Source organism: Manis javanica, chromosome 11, assembly GCF_040802235.1.
Source record: "Manis javanica isolate MJ-LG chromosome 11, MJ_LKY, whole genome shotgun sequence".
Lineage (NCBI taxonomy): Eukaryota > Metazoa > Chordata > Mammalia > Pholidota > Manidae > Manis > Manis javanica.
This window is the reverse complement of record NC_133166.1, coordinates 112,583,073-112,602,491: the sequence shown is the minus strand read 5'-3', so window position 1 is coordinate 112,602,491 and position 19,419 is coordinate 112,583,073. Positions and strand designations below refer to the sequence as shown.

The 19,419-nt window shown below is 56.6% G+C and overlaps 1 protein-coding gene and 1 long non-coding RNA gene across 13 annotated transcripts in view; one reads left to right on the top strand and one right to left on the bottom strand.

Moving 5' to 3' along the window:
• Window positions 1–993: 993 nt before the first annotated feature.
• Window positions 994–4,300, bottom strand: LOC118971153 (uncharacterized). The gene is made up of 3 exons (XR_005059476.2): window positions 4,195–4,300; window positions 3,258–3,444; window positions 994–3,143 (listed from the first exon to the last, which is right to left on the bottom strand). It is a non-coding gene; the product is annotated as an uncharacterized lncRNA (long non-coding RNA).
• Window positions 4,301–15,380: 11,080 nt separating this feature from the next.
• Window positions 15,381–19,419, top strand: part of BRSK2 (BR serine/threonine kinase 2) — a 52,401-nt gene continuing 48,362 nt past the window's right edge. For 6 of the 12 annotated variants that reach the window (XR_005059448.2, XM_037011646.2, XM_037011649.2 and 3 more), the window contains exon 1: window positions 15,382–15,707. Coding sequence is in view for 8 of the 12 variants with exons in the window: in XM_037011646.2 (XP_036867541.1) it covers window positions 15,614–15,707 (94 nt within the window). In the remaining 4 variants the exon portion in view is untranslated. Of the gene's footprint in view, window positions 15,708–19,419 lie in introns of all 12 variants that reach the window. The other 6 variants (XM_073217365.1, XM_037011645.2, XM_037011644.2 and 3 more) reach the window with 2 other exon arrangements.

Sequence of the window (19,419 nt, the reverse complement as noted above, 5' to 3'; positions counted from 1 at the left end):
GCATCACTCATCATCAGGGAAATGCAAATCAAATCCGTTATGAGCTACCACTTCACACCCATTGGGATGGCTTCTGTGAAAAAAGACAAAATAACAAGTGATGGCAGAGATGTGGAGAAACTGGAGCCCTTCTGCACTATTGGTGGGAATGTAACATGGTGCAGCTGCTCTGGAAAACAGTGTGGAGGTTCCTCAAAAAATTAAAAATAGAATTACCATATGATTCAGTAATTCCACATCTGGGTATGTACCCAAAACAAAAGCAAGGTCTCAAACAGACATTCACACACCTATGTACACAGCAACATTAGTCACAATGGCCAAAAGGTGAAAGCAAGTGTCCATTGATGGATGGCTGGATAAGCAAAACGTGGTCCATCTGCACAATGAAATATTACTCTGCTTTCAAAAGGAGAACCATTCTGACACCTGCCGCAATGTGAAGGAACCCTGAGACCATCGTGCTCAGCAAAGTAAGTCAGACACAGGACAAACAGTGTAGGATTCCACTTCCATGAAGTATCTAAAGTAGACCCACAGACACAGAAAGTGGGTGGTGGGCACCAGGGCATGGGGGAGGAGGTTTAGTGTTTAGTGGGGACAGAGCTTTGGTTCAGGAAGATGGGTTGTTCTGGAGATGGTGGTGAGGATGGTTGCACAACAGTGTGAATGCGCTTAATGCCACTGGGTGTGCAGTTAGAAGTGGTTAAAATGGTAAATGTTATGTGTGTTTTACCATGATTTTTAGTAATTGATTTATCTGGAGTGAATTCATATTGTCACCATTGGTTCTGTGGCTGTCACCTGGATGTCAGTTATACCTCCACAAAGCTGTAAAATATCTTTAAAAATAATCATTTTAAAGCATTATTATAGGTGAAAGAAGCCAGACAAAAAGAGATGCAGTTTGATTTCATTTATGTGAAATTCAAGCACAGCACATCTAGGGTACCGGAAACCAGAAGGGGGCTCGCCAACAGAATGAGAGGGTAGCCCCCGCATCTCTGTCAGGTTTGGGGGCTGGGCGCTTGCGGGGGGGGGGGGTGTCCACCACAACTCCCAGAACCATATTTGCTGAAAATCTTTGCATTTCACTGTGTGAAATGTTCCTTCTCTATTTAAGAGAAATAGGTAACTAAATGGAAAAGCTGACAACATATTTGTCATTGGGCAATTGGATGACGTATATGTCATGTTAACCCACTTCCCTCAATAAACAGTAAAGAAAGAAGGAAAAAATCGATAACTCTACAGGTGATCTGAATCCCACGATAAACAGACTGGTTGCCAGAAAGGCTGCCATCACACCACCACCCATTTGCAGGTGAAATAGAACATTCAGAAAAATACACCACATTGTGGGCCATGAAACAAACATTAACAGGGCTGACATCACAAACTGCAGAACCTCCAGAAGGTAACTAGGAAACACCTGTGTATCTGGAGATCAGAAGTGCACACAGCCCTGTCACGGGATGTGGGGCCAGCCCACTCCCAGCCCTCCCCCTTGCTCACAGGACTCGGGATTCCATCCCTGCCCTGGTCCGCCTGCAGGCCTGCTGCCCGCATCCTTCTAGGCAGCACTGCCTTCCATGTCTTACTGTGAGGACCCCCAATGTGGCGACCTCCTCCCTCCCTTCAGGCTGGTCTCGGGTGCTCCCAGCTCGGCCTTGTGATCTCTCACCTCTGTGGGTCTCTCCTCAAGCACTGATGGGCTCCTGGGCCCCACTTTGCTCACCTGTGGACTCAGGGGCCGCTGCCTTGCAGGGCTGTTTTGAAGAGTGAAATGATGCGGGCAAGCACGTTTTATGAAATCTGGAGCTCTCTTCAAGTATAAGCCATAGCTACTGGGCCCTGCAAAGTGGGGGATGTGTCCCCAGCATCTCAGGGTTTACAACTGAGGGAGCAACAGGGAATGACCTAAAATCAATTCAACGGAACGATGTAATTGCAAAATAAATTACACAAGTCATGGAGGAGAACCCTTGGGTGAGCAATAATGCGCTGGCAGGTTGAGGAATGGCGGGGTCACCCGCAAAGGCTTTGCACAACCCACTCATCTTCTACACCCACATCTCTAATGTGGTGCAGCTGGGGGCCCAAAGCCTGCTCTGGCTGAGCTCTGGCCAAGGAGTGGGAGTTGGGGCATCTCTGGGGCTCTGCCCCTCCCTCTGGCCCACCTCAGTGTCCCTCCAGGCACCAGGGCCCACAGGATACTCTGAGAGCCCACGAGGCTACTGCCCAGCCCAGGGATCTGAGAGTGGCCTGGCATCCCTTCTGCTCCCCTATCCAGCCTGCCTACCTGGCCCATCTGCACACACTTTTGTTCTTGGGGGACTGCCCCACTGGCTCACAGACTTGCCGGGCAGACTGGGACATTCCATGCAGGGCCCAGGGGGAACAGATTTTGGGCTGATGGCTTTGGCAATGAGCAGCTTCCTGGGACCTGCTCTCAAGGTCAGGCTGGAGCCGCTGAACACCTGGGCGTCAGGGCTCTTCTGCTGTGCTATCCTGGCCACCACACCCAACAGGTGCCACCAGGGCTGAAGAGCAGCAAATACCCTGGGACAGGGTGGGTCCCGTGAGTCCTCCCTGCCCCAGTGTGCCTGCAGCTGCTGGGACAGCTCCCCACCTGCCTCCCCTCTGGGATGTGGACCCCCACTCGGGGGATGCTGCTGGCAGCCTTCCAGCCTTGGCCAGCTCCCACCCCAACCACTGTGGTCCTGAGGTGATGTGTCCCCAAGAAAGCAGTCTGGGTCTTCAAAGCTGCACCCAGGTGAAGAAGTCTCTACCTCCAGGTCACCCAAGTGAACTCCTAAGCCTACCTGCGGTTGGAGACCCCCAGGGGCTATACTATACACTATACCATTCCTGAGAGCCCCCGGCCTGGGGCTGCTGCAGCCCCGCTACTGCTCAGCACCCAGCCCCCTCCTGGGCCCTGGGGAGGACCAGCTGTGTGACTCATCCCCAGAGGGCGCTGGGACCCGAGGATCACCAGGGATGGTCGGACAGGACTAAAGATTTTCCAGTGAGCGTGTGCAAGCGTGCGATAGGGGCGCAGCCAACACCAGTCGCGCCCTCGCACCGACTCAGGGAATGGGCCCGGCCAAGACCAAGTGACTGGTCCCAGTGCAGAACTAATCCTGAAAAACAAAACAAAGCAAGAAAAAAAAGTCCATTACTGTCCACAGATGTCACGGGAAGCAGTTTCTACCAGCTGCTGGGGTGGCGGCGGCGGATGGACGGAACAGGCTCACATCCTGATGAAACAGGCGAATTCCGAGAGACAGACTCCATCCTCTGGGCTGTACTAACTTCAGTTGTTAACAATCAACATAATTATCAGACATCTTCTGCTCACCTCTGAGGACAGCGCTTCCTTGCGCTTTGGAGGCAATGTGACCCGGTTCTGGGGGCGAGAGAATGTTTGATGTACTCCTAATTCTGAAAACAAATAATAATAATAATGATAACCAAAATGAAAACATAAATAGTCTCATTTCAAGGCGAGGGGCAGACGGCAACGGGAGGCTGGCCTGGGTCGCCGCGCTGACCACCCCCCACCCCAGCACTTTGGGGGCTGGGGCCTCTCCTGTCGGCCTCTCGTCATTAAACAAGTAAATACAAAGACAGTCACACCGACGTGCGTGACCGTGAAGCCACAACCCCCCGGAGCGTAAGAGCCATTATATCCTTCAAGCGCTTACTAATCCGACCCGGGGGCTCCGGGCCGCGCGTCCGCCCAGGCGCTTTGCGCGGGTGCTTTCCGCGCCACCTCCTCCCGGCTGCTCGGGAGGGCGCACGCGTGCCCGCGGGCACCTGCGGCCCCGGGGTCTGCGGAGTGTGCCCGATCCGTGCTCTTCGAGCGGGGCCTCCCTCCCCCGCGACCGGGGCGCACGGTCCTGGCGCGCGCTCCCCTCTGGTTAACGCGGGGCCCGGGAGGAGGGCGCCGGCGGCGGCGCCCCAGAGGAGTCGGGTAAGGCTCCGAAAACGCCGGCCCAGCCCGGAAGGCGCGCTTGCTCCCCGCGCCCTCGCGACGCGGCCCGGCGCTGAGCCCAGGGCCGGTGGACACAGCCCCGGGAAGTCCGCGGAGGCCGAGGAACAAAAGCCCACGTTTAATACTATGACCCCCATCTTTTTTCCAGCCTGTGTTGAAGACTTTTAATCCTGGCTTAAAATATACATAAAAATTACCATCTTAGGCGTTGTTAAGCCCGCGCTCCGGAGTGTTAGGTGCGTTCACATCGTGCAGCCACCTCCAGCAGCTGGGTTTTTTAACTCCCCATTTCTTATTCCAACACTAGTGGAAATACACACGTGGGGAGCGTGCAGGAGGGGCCTTTGGCCAACCCGCAGAGACCCAGTGGGCGTCCTTCTGGCCCCCCTTGTGAGGGACCCACACACAGGGCAGACTCCTCCAGCTCCGCCCACCCATGCGGCTGCCACCCGGCGGCGGGCAGGAGCTCAGAGCCGCGGGGCCCCAGGGCAGCCTGCCCCGCCTCTGAATTACTGGAAAGGCTTTCTGCCTCCTGAGGCCAGACCGTCCTTCCTGGAACCTGTACCCCTTAGTCTTGGGGTCACCCAGAAACAAGGCTCTCATCTTTCTCCAGTATGGTCCTCTAAGGCCGGCAGACACCGAGCCCTCCTGGCTTCTTGGCCTCCCTCCTCAGCTGTTCCCCACGTGTCCAAAGAGCGGGAAGGAGCCACAGCTTGTCTGTCGGGGGCTGGAAAGCGGGCGCGGGAGAAGCTGCCATCCCTGCGGGCAGCGCTTGGTCTCCCGGGCAGAGGGAAGCATGGTGGAGGTGGGGGCGCAGGAATCGCTACTGCGCCCCCCGCCAACCCACTCACTCCAAGGGCCCCTTGAGCATCCGGCAGAGCCATGTGTCCCGGCATGGCACAACCAGGGAGGGCGCCCGGGAAATCACCTGGGACCGGCCCTGGGGACCCATGGAGTGACACGCGTCCCAGCAACTGCTCCAAGCCCCCCCGCCTATGACACCTCTCCCTACCCAACCCAGAAAGCGATGTCTAGGAGCTGGCTCAGCCAGGAAGGGATAGAGCCCCCTGGGGAGCCGGGTGGGCAGGGCTTGGCTGATCACAAAGGCTTCTATGTCTGTGATGACAACAGCTGGTAAGGCCCCCCAGCACTTCTGCCCGTGGAGAGGCCTGGTCAAGGCTGGCTAAGGCAAGTGCCCCATCTAGCTAAGTGCAACATAGGCAGGAAACGACCTTAAAGACACACACAGTGGGCACCCTGGGCTGGGCGACGGGCCTGAGGAGTTTGTAGGGCCTGGGGTGCCACCTCTGTTCCTGTCTGCTCGGGGCCTCTCCCTTCCTCGGCAGCCTTCTCCTTTGGAACTTGACTTTGCCAGCATCTCAGGGCCCTGGGCTCACCCATGCTCACAGCTCCTAGGCTTCAGTCGGATGGGCACATGCCCAGCGGGCCTCTCTGGGTCCTGGTCCCAAATTATAGGAGGGAGAACTCAGTTGGCCCCCAGGGCAGACAGCACCCTAGTCCAATGAACCAAGGCCGGCATCACAAGGACACCAACCGTTGCCATTGACAGCAGGAGGGCCCTAATGTGGGGAGACAACCCCCAGGCTCCCTCACGCTGCCACCACCAGAAGGACAATCACAACACCAGAGAATGCAAACTTTGAAAATGTATTTGGCCTGCAACATACCATCACCCAAACTGGAGTCAGGTGCAGGCCTGGGGGAAATATTTGCAGCAGGCACACTGTGGAGAGTGCCACTACCTTCAATATAAAACAGCTCTCCACATCAATACGGAAAACCTGAGCTCCTCAGGGGAAAAGCAAGCAGGGGACATGAACAAGGAATTCCCAGGAGAAAAATGCAATGTTGCTAAATACCTGGTCAAAAACGACGGGCCTCACCTAAACACCCACAGAAATGAAGAGCTGCTCCGTGTTTCAGAAGCTGGACCCAGCTCCACGACGCCATACAAAGGTGGCCCCTCAGTGTTCCCACATGACGGAAACGTGAATGGGACTGAGTCGACGGTACCGATGCTGGCACAACTGCTTCAGGTCCCCTGGGCGTGGGTCAGAAGCTTATGGAACGTGGTGCTCCTGACCTAACCACCCTCCGTGGGAAAATTTATGTGGGAAAGTGACCAGAGAGACACGTGGATTTGCACACACAGAGGGCAATGTAGGCATCCTTGCCAGTAAGTGTGAGGATCACCGTGCCTCCCACAGTGTGAGGGTCAGTTTTACAGGTCTGACTGGGCCACGGGGGGCATGGACACTCGGCCAAACACGATTCTGGGCATGTCTGTGAAGGTGTTTCTGGGTGACATAACCATCAGAATTGGTGGACTAAGTAAAGCAGGGTGCGCTCCCCAGTCTGTGCGGGCCTCATCCGATCAGTTGAACAAAAGGCTGATCATCCCCAAGTGAGAGGGAACCCCGCCTGCCCACTGAACTGAGCTGGGACTCTGGGCTTCTCCTGACTTAATGCTGAGGCCACACCAATGTCTCTTCTGGGGCTCAGATTGCTGACTGCAGATCTCGGGCCGTCTCAGCCTCTGGAATCATGCAAATCAATCCCTTATAATAAGTGTCTTCCGATTTCTCTTTCTGTGTATGTATACATCCTACTGGTTATGTTTCTCTGAGAATGACACCCAGTTATGGATGCCTGCCGAGAACTTTGATGAGGAGAAAAGACGTCTGTCCATTCACATGTTTGCTGAACGCCTGGTCTGTTCCAGGCTGGGCTCTAGCTCCTGAGATGCATCCAGAAACGAAACAAGGACCCCCGCCCCATGGGGTGAGCTCCGGGGGTGGGGGGATAGGGGCCAGAGACAATAAACACGACCAACACATGATGCCGAGAGGGCGCGTTAGAAGAGGATGGGAAAGCAGAAGTGAACGGGGATGGGGGCCTTGCGGGGAGCGGTTAGCCATTTTCAAGAGGGGTGGCCGTGGTGCTTAGTAGCTTAGAGTGCGACTGTATGTGGAGACAGGTCTTTAAAGAGGCGATTAAGGCAAAGTGCAGTCATTCGTGTGGGTACTGAACCTATATAGGCGTCCTTATAAGAAGAGGACATTTGGACACAGACGTGTGGGGAGGGAGAGTGCCATGTGACTGAGACGGCCACCTACCTGCTGGGGAGAGAGGCTGGGGAGGGTCCAGCCCTGCCCACACCTGGGTCTTGGATTTCAATCCTCCAGCGTTACAAGAAAATAAAGTTCTGTTATTTAAGCCTCCTGGCCTGTGGGACTTTGTTATGGCACGCCTTGCAAACGGGTACTCTGGCATTGAAGAAAAGCCTTCAGGCCCCCAGGGAGTGAGGCGAGTACCTGTTTCAGGGAGACCCTTCCAGCTTGCGGGAGCAGCACGGAGGCCTGAGCAGGATGTGCCTGGCCCCCAAGGACCAGCCAGGAGCCTGGGTGGCCCAAGCAGTGTGAGAAAGGCCAGTGAGGAGGCGAGGAGGCCAGAGAGGTGGGGGCGAGGAGAGCCAGCGTGCTCCCTCGGAGTGAGATGGGAGCCCGGGGCCGACAAGGGGAGGGACGGTCCCTCGCATGCTGCATGTACACCTGAAGAGGCTGGGGTAAAGGCCAAAGGCCACATCCCTAAATATGAATCTGCATGTACCTCAACAGACTAAATAATGCATAATGACAAATTTCCATAAAGACACAAACTACCAAGCCAGCTCTGGAAGAAATAGGTAACCTGAATAGACTCATAACAAGTCAAGAGATAAAACTAGTGATTTAAAACTTCCTGGCCCAGCAGGCTTCTCTGGTGAATCCTACCAAATGCCAATGAAGAATTAATACTAACCCTTCACAAACTCTTCCAAATGAGGAAGGAACACTTCCCAACTCATTCTATGAGGTCAGAACCACCTTGATGCCAAAACGACACAGACATCAAAGACATAACTGAAAAGGTAACTACGGACCAATATACCTTATGAATATAGACACAAAAACCTCCACAAAATATTAGCAGGCTGACTCCAGCAACATATAAAAAGGATTCTATGCCATGACCAAATGGTATTTATCTCAGGAATAAAAAGTTAGGTTCATATCCCAAAATCAATTAATGTAAGGCAGCATACCAATAGGATTTTTTTTTAAAGCACCACATGACCATCTCAGTAGATGTGGAAAAGGTATTTGACAAAATTCAACACACTTCTAGAGACATTTAACAAACTAAGATTAGAAGTGAACCTACAGCTAATAGCATGCATACTAACTGGAGGCTTTCCTCCTGCCACGAGGAACCCAAAAGGAACAGGCTCTGCTCCTGCCACTTGTATTCAGCATTTACTGGGGGTTCTGTGCAGGGTAATCAGACAAGAGCAGACACACGCCGTCCAGATCGGAAAGGAAGAAGTGAATCTATCCCCACGTGCAGACAGCATGAGCTGGAATATAGGAAACCCAAGGAATCTCCTAAAAAGCCATTGGAACTAATAAGATAAGCAAATTTGCAGAATACGAGGCGGAAGCCATTTGTATTTCTATATGCTAGCTAGAATAATCTGAAGATGAGATGAAGAAAACAATCACATTTACAACAGCATCGAGAAGAATAAAATACTTAGGAATAAATTTAACAGAAGTACAAAACTTGTACCTGAAATCACAGGCCTAAAGAAATGAAAAGACATCCCATGTTCATGGATCAGAAGCCTTCATATTGTTCAGGAAAAGCTCTTCGGTTTCTCTGTACTTACTACTCTCAATAGAGCTGTTTAAAAGCATTTTAACTAAAAACAGGAGGTTGTAAATGGTCACATTCAGCACAGAAGCCAGCTAGAAGAAAACTCTTGGTACGTAGGCTAGATGTTCACCATGGTTTTCTCTGGGTGGTGGGACCAGAAGTGATTTTTATGTGCTTCTCTTTGTCCAGATTTTTCAAAATGTCTTCACTGAGCACACATTCCTCTGGTAATTAAATAAGATACACAAGCATCATTTTCTCAGCAGTCTTTTCAGACGCACTGGTCCCGGCCCTCCTCGCAAAGTTCAGCTCCCGGCGCGTCCTGCTGCTCCTTCCTCCCCCGTCCTGGGTCTTGGCTCTGAGCCCCTCCTGCTGGGCGGTTCTCTGAGTCTCCCAGCCCCGCCCTCCTTGGGGACCCCACTCACACCTGGCATCACATGCCTCCGTCCTCCCAGAGCTGCGGCAGTGGGCGGTGCCCTGCCTCTGCAGTTCAGGAGCTGGCCGCTCTGTGATGACAGCGTGATGTGGCCAGTTGGCCTCTCGGGGCCCCACTTCCTTGCGCCCCGGGAAGTGATCGCAGCGGTGGGGAGGTGGGGAGGAGGCAATACATGTGGAGTGTGCGCACCTAGTGAGTGGCAGGTGGTCTCTCCAGGTTGGCCTTTCTGGGTGCCTGAGGCCTATGTCCTTCCAGGGCTTCCTGGCCGCCTCTACCCAGGGGATTTACAGTTCCCTTCCCACAGTGGCCCCCTGCTCCCCTCTTGGTCACATCAAATAGCCACCGGGAGAGGATCCTCCGGGCACTCAGACCCCCTCACCCTGCTCATCCTGTCCAGAGCTCTTAGGTCTCCCGCACCAGCCCTCCAGCCCATTCTTTACCTGCAGCCACACATGGTCCCACCAGAGCCCTGTCCTTATGGCCACCCTACCAGCTCCTGCTGCCCCAGGACTGAGGCCTTGGCCCAGAGGGTCCCTCCAGCCTCCAGACTCGTCCCCTCCCGGACTTTGCTTTCCCTGGAGGTCGCCCCCACCCCTGCCGCCTCCCTCCCCCCTTTCCCTGTGACTATTACTAACCATACTGACTTGGACTGCTTCCCACTATCCCAGGAAGTATCCCCCATCATTCTGTAGATGAGGACCAGGCTCCTGGCCCCTCCCGGGCCTCAGGGCCCCAGGGCCTTCCTCCTGCAAGACTTGAAGACAGAGAGGGGCAGAGGGAGGCAGGAGGGCGGGGCTCCATTTTGCTGCCCCTTGACCCAGAGGCTGAGTGGGTTTGGGGCAGAGTGCAGCATCAGAGGCCCTGACCAGAGCCAACCGGTTCCGGCTCTTGGGCCACCACGGGGGTCCAGGGACAGGTGGGGGATGAACAGAGGGGACACAAAGGAAGTCATGGCTTGGGTGGGGCTCCAGCTGGATGAGGACCGGGTGGCCTAAGGCAACTTCAAGAGAACTGGGGATTTGAACACAGGAGAGGGACACAGGGGAGCCCAGAGCAGCCGGGTGGCCCATCAGTGGGAAGGTAAGCCCAGAGGCAAAGCGGGTGGCTCATGAGGCACCTGGGGGTGGAGCAGGTCCCCCAAGGTCCCCCTGATGATGCTGGGAAGCAGGAAGGCCACCCTTCTTCCTCTGTCTGCACTCGGGCCCTGGCAGAGGGGTGCAGAGGCCCACCTCTCACGAGGGGGACGGCCCCTCCGCTCCGTCCCACCCCTGTGAAGGCAAACTGCAGTGAGGTCAGCAACCCACCTGTCAGGCCTGCTGCCTACCTGTGACAGGAGTATGCCTTCTCCCCAGGAGGATGCCCAACCCGCCCCGGCCCCACGCCAGCTTCCTTGGCTAGAAGTACCTCTCCCCAGCTCACTGCTGCCACACACCCAGGCCTTGTGACCATTTGTATGACTGCTCCACCCAGGGCAGAGAGCCAGCTGCTGGGGTAGGGGCTGTCACACTGTCCCGTCTCCCATGCCCAGGAACTTTAGGGGGTTGGGGAAGGGGTGAATGAATGCATGCATGGCTGAATTCATCCCCCCCAGACCTCAGGAAGCAAATGCTGGAGCCAGGCAGCCAGGAGCAGGTGTCCCCCAGCCTGGAGATGTTGTCAGGGGAGGACAGTGCAGAGTTGGGGGTGGGGGGTGAGGTGGAGAGAAAGATGCTAACATGACCCCCACCTGCGGTATTCACAGCCCACGTACGTACAACCCGACAGGGGACGCGGGGTGCACCAGGTGACATCCAGAGCCCTCGAGGCTGAGCAGCTGCTGCCTGCACCCCCACCCCCAACCTCTGGGTGCAGCTGCTCTGCCACCTTGAGCTTCTCATGGAGGCCAAGTGTCCAAACTGTCTCTTTCCCATATGTCCTCCTGAGGAGCTGTGGGCACCAGAATGGACGGCCTCAGCCCTCCCCACAGGAACCATTTGGCTGCAGTAATGGGACATCCGTGACATCCTGTGTACCTACTGGGCATTACTGTCCATTCTGCTCTGCACTCCCGTCCTCAGGCAGCCTGAGCCTGCCTCCTCCAGGAAACTCCCTGCCATTCCCACAGCCATTGGACATAGAAAACTGGGGGAGGCGGGCATATGGGCTTTCTCTCCCTACCCGATTCCTCAGCTCCTCATGGGGGAGCTCATTTCTGCGGGTCAGTTTTATTGAAGTAAAATTTACATGCAGTAAAATCGATCAGTTTTCCATGGGCACCTCAATGAACCCAACAGAGGCACATGGTTTTGTGACCACCACAATCATGCTGTAGAGCATTCCTGTCTCTCTACAAGGTTCCCTCCTGCCCTTTGCCAGCACCCTCCTCCCCTCACCCTGCACTGGCAACCACAACTTGCTTTCTGTAATCATAGTCTTGCTTTTTCTACATCATAGATGAACTCATGCAGTATGTTACCTTTTGAGACCAGATTCTTTCTCCAGCTTGTTTCAGAGATCCATGCACGTGGCGGCAGGTACCAGCAGTACCTTCCTCTGTTGTAAGGAGTGGCATCTTACTGCGTGGACAGACCACAGCATCTCCACCCACTCACCCATTCAATGGCATTTGGGTCACATCTAATTTTTGGCTATTACAAATAAAGGTGCTCTGAACATCGGCGTGCAAGTTTTATGCAGGTATAGATTTCATTTTTCTTGGAAAAATACCCATGAGTGGGATTGTCAGATTGTGTGTAAGTGTATGTTGAACTTTATAAGAAATCGTCAAACTGGTTTCCAATGGGACTGTACAGTTTTTGCATTCCCCCCAGCATGTTCCTGGTGCTCTGAATTCTCTCCAACATGTGGTGCTGCCAGGGTTCCAGATTTTAGTCAATCTAATAGGTGTGCCATGTTATCTCACTGTGGTTCTACTATTCACATTGACTTTTTTTTCATATGCTTATTTGCATCCACATTTGCCAGGTGAACTTCAACTTTGTTTATTTGCATATTAGTGTCTAAACATTTCAGCCTCTTTTCCTGAAATGACTACCCTTTCTCCATTGGATTACTTTGCTGCATTGTTGAAAACCCATTGCCATAAATGTAAGATTGATTTCTGGAGTCTGGTGGCGTACTTTGAGTTATATATTTGTCTTTAAGCTGACACTGTTCTGTCTTGACTGCTGCAGCTTTATAGTAAGACTTGAAATCAGGTAGTGTGAGTTTCCTGACTTTGTTCTTCTTCAGTGTTATTTGGGATTTCCTTGGTCCTTTGTATTTCTTTTTAAATTTTAGAATCTACTTATCATTCTCTGAAAAAAAAAAGGGGCTGTACTTTTGTTTGAAATCGCATTGAATCTATAGATCAATTCGGGGAGAATTGATATGTTAACAATACTGAGTCTTGGAATCCATGTGGTATGACTCTTCATTTATTTAGGTCTTTTTAAATCTCTCAGTGGTATTTTTATAGTTTTCTGTGTGGAGGTTTCACACATATTTTGTTAAAGTTACCTCTAAGTATTTCATGTTTTTTTATTCTATTTGTTAACGGTATTGTTTTTATCATTTCAATTTCTAGATGTCCATTGTTAGCACACAGAAAGATGATTTTCATATCTGGCTTTGTATCCTGTGACTGCCAAGCTCGCTTGTTAGTTCTAGTAGCATTTTGTAGCTTAGCGTTTTCTATCTATAGGCAGTAATATCATCTGCAAATCAAGATGGTTTTAATTTTTCATTTCCAGTTATATTAAAAGTAAAAACTAAAAGCTGTGTTTGTTTTTCTTGCCTTATCACATTGGCTAGGTCCTCTGGGTTGAAATTAAGTGACAGTGGACATTTTCACCTCATTCCCACTCAGCCTTTCACCATCAGGCATGATGTCACTGGGTTTTGTGGATTCTCTTTACCAATGAAGGAGCTTCCTCCCGATGCTACCGTAGTGAGAGTTTTGTTTTTGTTTTTTAAATCAGGAATGGGTGTTGAGTTTTGTCAAATACCTTTTTTTTGTAATCTACTGAAATCATCTTGTGGTTTTTCTGTTTTAGATGACTAACATGGTGAATTATATCAGTCAATTCTGAAATGTTTAACTTTATATTCCTGAAATAAGCTCTACGTGGTCATATGAATTAGTCTTTTTATATTTGCTGGAATCAATTTGCTAATATTATGTTAAGGAGTTTTGCATCTGGACTCAGAAAGTACCTCAACTTTACTTTTACTTTCTTGTCATGTCCTTAGCTAGATTTGGTCCCAGGGTTGTGAGGTCGCTACAGGGGCTTAGGAAGTGTCCTCTCTTCCTCGGCATTCTGGAAGCGTTATTGCTTCTCCTTTAAGAGTTTGTGTAATCCTCCAGCCAGGGCTCCTGGACTTTTTCTGCACCAAGGCTAGCACTGGACCGGGCTAATGGAGGCCTGCCATGAGGGGTTGTGCTCTTGACCCCCTCCAAGATGGGGTGATGAGGTGTTCTGCTGTGAATGTGTTGAGTTTGAGAATTTGTGCAACAGAAACAAGAAGTGCAGAAGGGAGCTGGCCTCATGGCCCTGGAATGAGGGTGGGGATAGCCATGGCGGCTTGGGAATGGGCCGAGTGTGTGCAGCTGCTTGGAGGACATGGAGAGGCAAGTAGAGGGGGTTCCCCCAAGATCCCCAAGAAATGTTGATAAGTAGGGGCTGCATGGACCCAGAGAAGACTGAGGGGTGGCCAGACAGGGAAGAAAAGACCCCAGGAACCCAGGAGTGGGAGTGGGGAAGTGGGAGTCTGGAAAATTTAGAGTTTTAGCCCAGGAGCTTCCAGATGGGAATAGTCAACAGGACCAAATCTGCTCCTGGTACAAGAAAGATGGGTTCTGATAAATCCTGCAGGCTGGAGAGGCTGAGGTGACTGTGCAGGCACTCAGCAGAGGGAGGCACGGAGAGGCATGTCCCTGGCAGGTGCCCCTCTGCTACGTGCCTGGATGGGCCACTGCTCCTCTGCCTGAGAACGGACCGTGCCTATCTCTTGCACTTAATGCACAGGACCACGCCCCCTCTGCCCCAGCCAGACCTCCTTGTTGGATAATTTCTCTAGTCCAAGGTCCCAAACACTCCTTAAGTCCTACTGGTGTCCCTCCTCACCTCAAGCCTGGAGTTGAGCCTGTCCTCCAGGTCTGTTTAATGCTGTGAGCCCAGCACTGGCGGGGCCCTGACTAGCGAGCGCTGTACACCTAACACACTTAGATATGCACGGGACTAGTGGGGCAGACAGTTGTTTTGAGGGCTGCCTCCCCTTTCTGAGCTGAGAAAGGGGGAAAGAAATGCAAACAGGTCCTCCCATGTGGGACGCTGGGAAGGTAATGAGTTTCCCGGTGGGCGAGAGCGCCCTGCTTCTGAGTGAGGGCAGCTGGCCTGGGCAGCGGGGAGCGTGCAGAAAAGCCTGCAGGTGAGGCTTGGGCAGACCCCGCCCCGCGCCCCTTGGCTGCGGGACCCCATCTGCAGGGCTCAGGCCCTCACCTCTCCTTGCCCACCACATTCTGCGGCGCTAGCTCAGTAAGCACGAGTGTTCTTCTGCAAGAAACGCCCCAGGTCTGGCTGCTCCTGCAGAAGCCTCTCCTGGGCCGTCGGTGCCGCGCACCCGGCCGACCGCCCAGCCCATGGGAGCGAGGGTCGTACGGAGGCCTGGCGGCCGTTCGGGAGGAAAGCCGCCGCTGCGTGGCCTCGGTGAGTTCCTGCCGCGGTGCGTGGCCGCCGGTGTGCCCAGGGGGCCGGGGCGGGGGAGGGTCGCACCAGGTCACGGCCCGGCACCGCCCGGGGGAGAGCGGCGCAGGGGAGCGGACGCGGCCAGAGGGACGGCGGGGGGCCCCCGGCCACGCGTCCCCGGAATGCGACTTAGGGCAGGGACCGGGGACGGGCTCCGGTGCCGGTGTCGGGACCTAAGGCAGGATGGAGACGCCCGTACCCCACCCGCCTAGCCTCCCGTAGCCCAGCTCCCCGAGCGCTCGCGGGGCGAGGCGGGAGGAGGGACGGGCACCGCCGATTGGTCCTTGCGGCTGATTGGCTGGTGCGAGAGCCATTCGCCGCCGCCGTTGCTGCCGGCTGCGTTCGTTGGGGCTCGGCTTGCCTCGGCTCGACTCGGCTCGGCTCGAACGGCCTCGGCTCGCCGGCTCGGCTCGGCTCGGCTCGGTTCCGCTGCGCGGCCGCGGACGGGCGGGCGGGTGTGCGTGGGGGGCGCGGGGCGCGGGCCTCGGCGGCGGCGGCGGCGGCGGCGGCGGCGGCGGAAGCCTGGTGCCCCCGCCCGCCGGGTCCTCTCGGACAGGCGGAGGCAGCGCCTCGGGCCCGGCCGCAGCGGAGCGCGGTGCACGGGGCGGCGGCGCGGGGGGCGCAGGGGGCGCGGAGCAAGCGGGCCCGCCCGGGCGCCGCCGACCCGGCCGAGTGGACGGACGGCCGGACGCGGCCGGACGCGGCCCCTCCCTGCCGCCGCCGCCGGGCCCGGGAGCGATGACATCGACGGGGAAGGACGGCGGCGGGGCGCAGCACGCGCAGTATGTGGGGCCCTACCGGCTGGAGAAGACGCTGGGCAAGGGGCAGACAGGTGCGTGCGGCCGGCTGGGTTTTCGAGGGCGTCGGGACCGGGAGTAGTGGGAGCCGTTGGGGTCCGGGGACACTGATGGGGACCGCGCACCCGGGGATGGGGGGCAGGGGACCGGGAGTTCAGGGGGACCAGGGGCCCGGGGAGACCGGGAGCTCCGAGGCGGACCAGGGACGCGGGGTGGTGGGGCAGGGGACTTGGGTCACCGATGGGGGCCGGGGGCCGGGGGGACCGCGGACACCGATGGGGCCGGGTGCTCCGGCGAGGCCCGGGGGCTCACAGGCCGGTGCCAGGGAGGCCGTGTGACGGTGCGTGAGCGGGGGCCCAGGAATCAGGTCGCCCGAGTGAGGTGCTGGAGGCTCGGCCTGCCTCCGGCCGGCGGCCGCGAACAATGGGCGGCCGGACGCGGGGCCCGCCGCGGAGCCCCACAGGCCGCGCGGCGCGGTCGGCCGGGCGCGGCCCAAGGACATGCGACGCGGACGGGGACGCACGGGGCGGGCTGGGCCGGGCCAGCGCCCCTCCGGCCGGCTGCAGGTGCGCGGCCCCGGCCGCATTGTGCGCCCCAGCGACTGGGCCCATTGTGCCGCGGGAGGAGGGGGCCGAGCGGGCGCCCATCTGCCGTCTGCCACGGCCGCGTTAATAGGCGTGCTGCCCGAGCAGCTGCGCCCCGGGCAGCGCGCCCCCGGCCACGACCCCCAACTCCTGGCGGCCAGCGGGCAGGGGTCCGCCGCGCACGTCCTGGGGGCGGACCGCGCCGCGCTGACCAGGCCAGGCGCTCCATCCAGGGCCGGAGTGTTGGGGAGAGCCCGGCCACTCGGGCTGGACAGCGCCTTTCTCTCCTCCCAGCCTGGCGTCTGACACGACGCTGCACTCCCCCAGGGAAGGGAGAGTACCGGGTACCGGGCCGGCGCGGACGCGGGCCAGAGATGGGAGACCTCCACCTCCTGGTGGACGGGAAGGAGGGGGCTGGTCCTGGTTGTCTTTCGGGTTATGAGGTTAGGGCCCAGCCCGGCAGCCAGTCCCCTTCTCTGGCTGGCCAGGCGTTCAGAGTTGCTCAGTGGGAGGCTGGGCTCGGCCATTTTCTTTCCTTTCCCGGGATGGGCCCCTCCTGGTAGCCCAGAGGTGTATAGGGCATGGCTTCTCCCTGCCTCTCTGGGAAGTTCCTTATACCTCGGGCAGGCAGGGGAGTGGGGGGGGGGTGCATCGTGGGAGGGAGGAGGGGAGCCCCGCAGGGCTGGGCCAACCCGCAGGTGCAGGAGGGAGTGGCTCTAGCTGGGATGCTGCAGGGCCTCCCCTAGTCCCCCAGGGTGGCACTGAGGCACATCTGGGAGGTGGTGTTTGAAGGAAAGTGGGCCAGGCCCCAGGCTCTCCAGGGAGGGCAGTGGCTGTGATGTCAGTGAGGCCGAGCCATACAGGGCCTGGCCAGATGGTAGCTGCCCTCTTCCCACCCTAGGTAGCCAACTAGTGAGGCACTTGGGGACCCTGGTAGTGACGTTGCGAGTGGGGGTGGTATGGCCTGGGTACAAGGAGGAGGTGGCAGACAGACGGTGTTCAGCTGAGTTCAAAATGCGCATGTTTCCAAGGAAGAACAACTGTAGTTGGCAAAATCCTCAGCGGGGAGGGGCTTGGGGCAGCAGAATGCGGGAGGCAGTGAAATAATCTAATTATCGTACCAATAAAATGTTATTATAAGGAAACATCAGCGTGTAAGTGATGACAGCAATGAATTGTATGCAGCACCGTGCATGCTGGTCTCCGTGAGTAGGGGCTGGTCTCCGTACTCTTCATTGAGTTATACTGTCACACAGTTAATTACAGGGGGTTTCCACTGTAATTAACAGTAATGAATACAAAGGGATGTGCCGTGTGTGTGTGTGTGTGTGTGTGTGTGTGTGTGTGTGTGTGTGTGTGTGTGTGTGTGTCAACAACACGCTGCCATGGGATGTTTAGGAAACAGCTCCAAGAGGCACGTGAAGCCAGCGGGCTCTCTCCTGACCCTTCTTCTAGAGTGACCCTGGGCTCAGGCCGTCCTGTCTGTGTCCCTTCAGGCCTCACTGAGGACTTTGAGCTGCCACCCTGGATTCCCATGGTGGGAGCATCAGCTTCCCAGGAAGGCCATGGAGGAGGCTGTCCTGTTGGCCTCGGCTCTCAGTCCCAGCTGTTGAAGGGTCATCTGGAGTTTGATGGATGAGGGGGTCTCAGGGTGCGTGAGCCGGGCCTGGCCACTAACTCGCCAGCTAGCCTTTGATGAGAGTTATGCCAAGAGAGTTCTGCTTTCCCAGGCCTGCCCTTTCGCTCCAGAGATAATTGTCTGACCTTATCTGGGGCGAGGCTTTCTGCCAAGGGACTTCAGTGGAAGACTGTGTGCTACGAAACCTCCATGAGCAGTGTCCCCACCAGACCTCCCAGCCCGCTGGGGAGGCTGCTCCCAGCATGCAGCCCAAGGTCTTGGTGTGATAGGGCCACTAGGCTGGACCTTCTCCCAGCTGCTCCCCTGGTCTTACAGGAACAGCCCTCTTCTGCCCCCCCAACTCTTTGCTTGCACTATGCCCAAGTCCTGGGGAACGGAAGCTGCAGTTGACAGGGAGACACGAGGAGGTGGTGAGCTGTGTGGTTGGGCCTGTGAGCCCCAAGGCCCCCGGCACCCTGGCTAGCATATCCCAGGCAGGGCCTGTTGGAAGGTGCCCCCAGACACTGCCGTCGGGGGATCAGACATGGGGTGAGGGCTGCCAGGTGTGGGTGCTGGCCGAGCAGGGCTGCCTCCCTCTGCCGGCAGCCAGCAGGGTCCAGGCCATGCTTTCTGCTGCTGCATTTCAGCGGCCAGTGGTTCTGTCTGCTTGCGGGGTGTCAGGCTCAGAGGGTGGGTTCTGTCACTCACTGCTGGCGGGCCTGGTTGGGGTGCCGTCTTGAGGGCCTCTCCTTTGCACAGCTGCCCGCCACAGCCTGGCGTCACCTCAGCCCGCAGTCCCAGGGAAGCCTCCGCACAGGCCGAGTCATGGTTGCTGGCCGAGGGGTGGGGTGCTCAAGACCTGCTGGGGGCAGTGTCCCTGTGTGTGGTGGAGCCCACTGTCCAGGCTCCATCTGGCCTTTCCCTGACCTGGAAAACGCTTCTTCGGTGGGTGGGGGGCACCCCCAGCGGGTCTAGGTGGGGCCTGAGCAGGCCCAGGAGGGTGTGTTGCATAGACCGTGTGGCCTCCAGCCCTCCAGCCCCTTCAGGCAATGGAGCAGGGCATGGTCCTGCCCAAGCCAGAGGGCAGCGCTCAGCTCCTGTAGGCCAGGACCCCGCGGGAGGAAGGGGCGCCCTGCAGGGGCTGGGCAGCAGGCTTTGGGGGCTGTTCTCAGAGCCAGGCCCACAGGAAGGTGTGGTACCTGCCCTCAGAAACCTTAAATCCAGTGGGCAGGAGATGAGGAGAGGTGGCTGGAGTCCACCTACAGAGAGAAGATGAGAGGGCATCTCACTGGTGGGCTCGCTGGGCGTGGCCCAGGGCCAGGGGGCCAGGGTGACTTCTCCAAGTTCTCAAGGGACCTTCAGGAGAGTTACTGTGGAGTGCTGGCAGCAGGCAGGCTGGGCAGGAGTCCTGGGGTGGAAGTGGCTGGTGAGGATGGGGCAAGTGAGAGAGGGAGAGGTGGGCAGACCCTGGGGTGCCCCAGGGCCCAGAGCCAGGGAAAGCCCAGCCCAGAGCAGGTACTGCCAGGCAGGGCCAGAGAAGCAGCC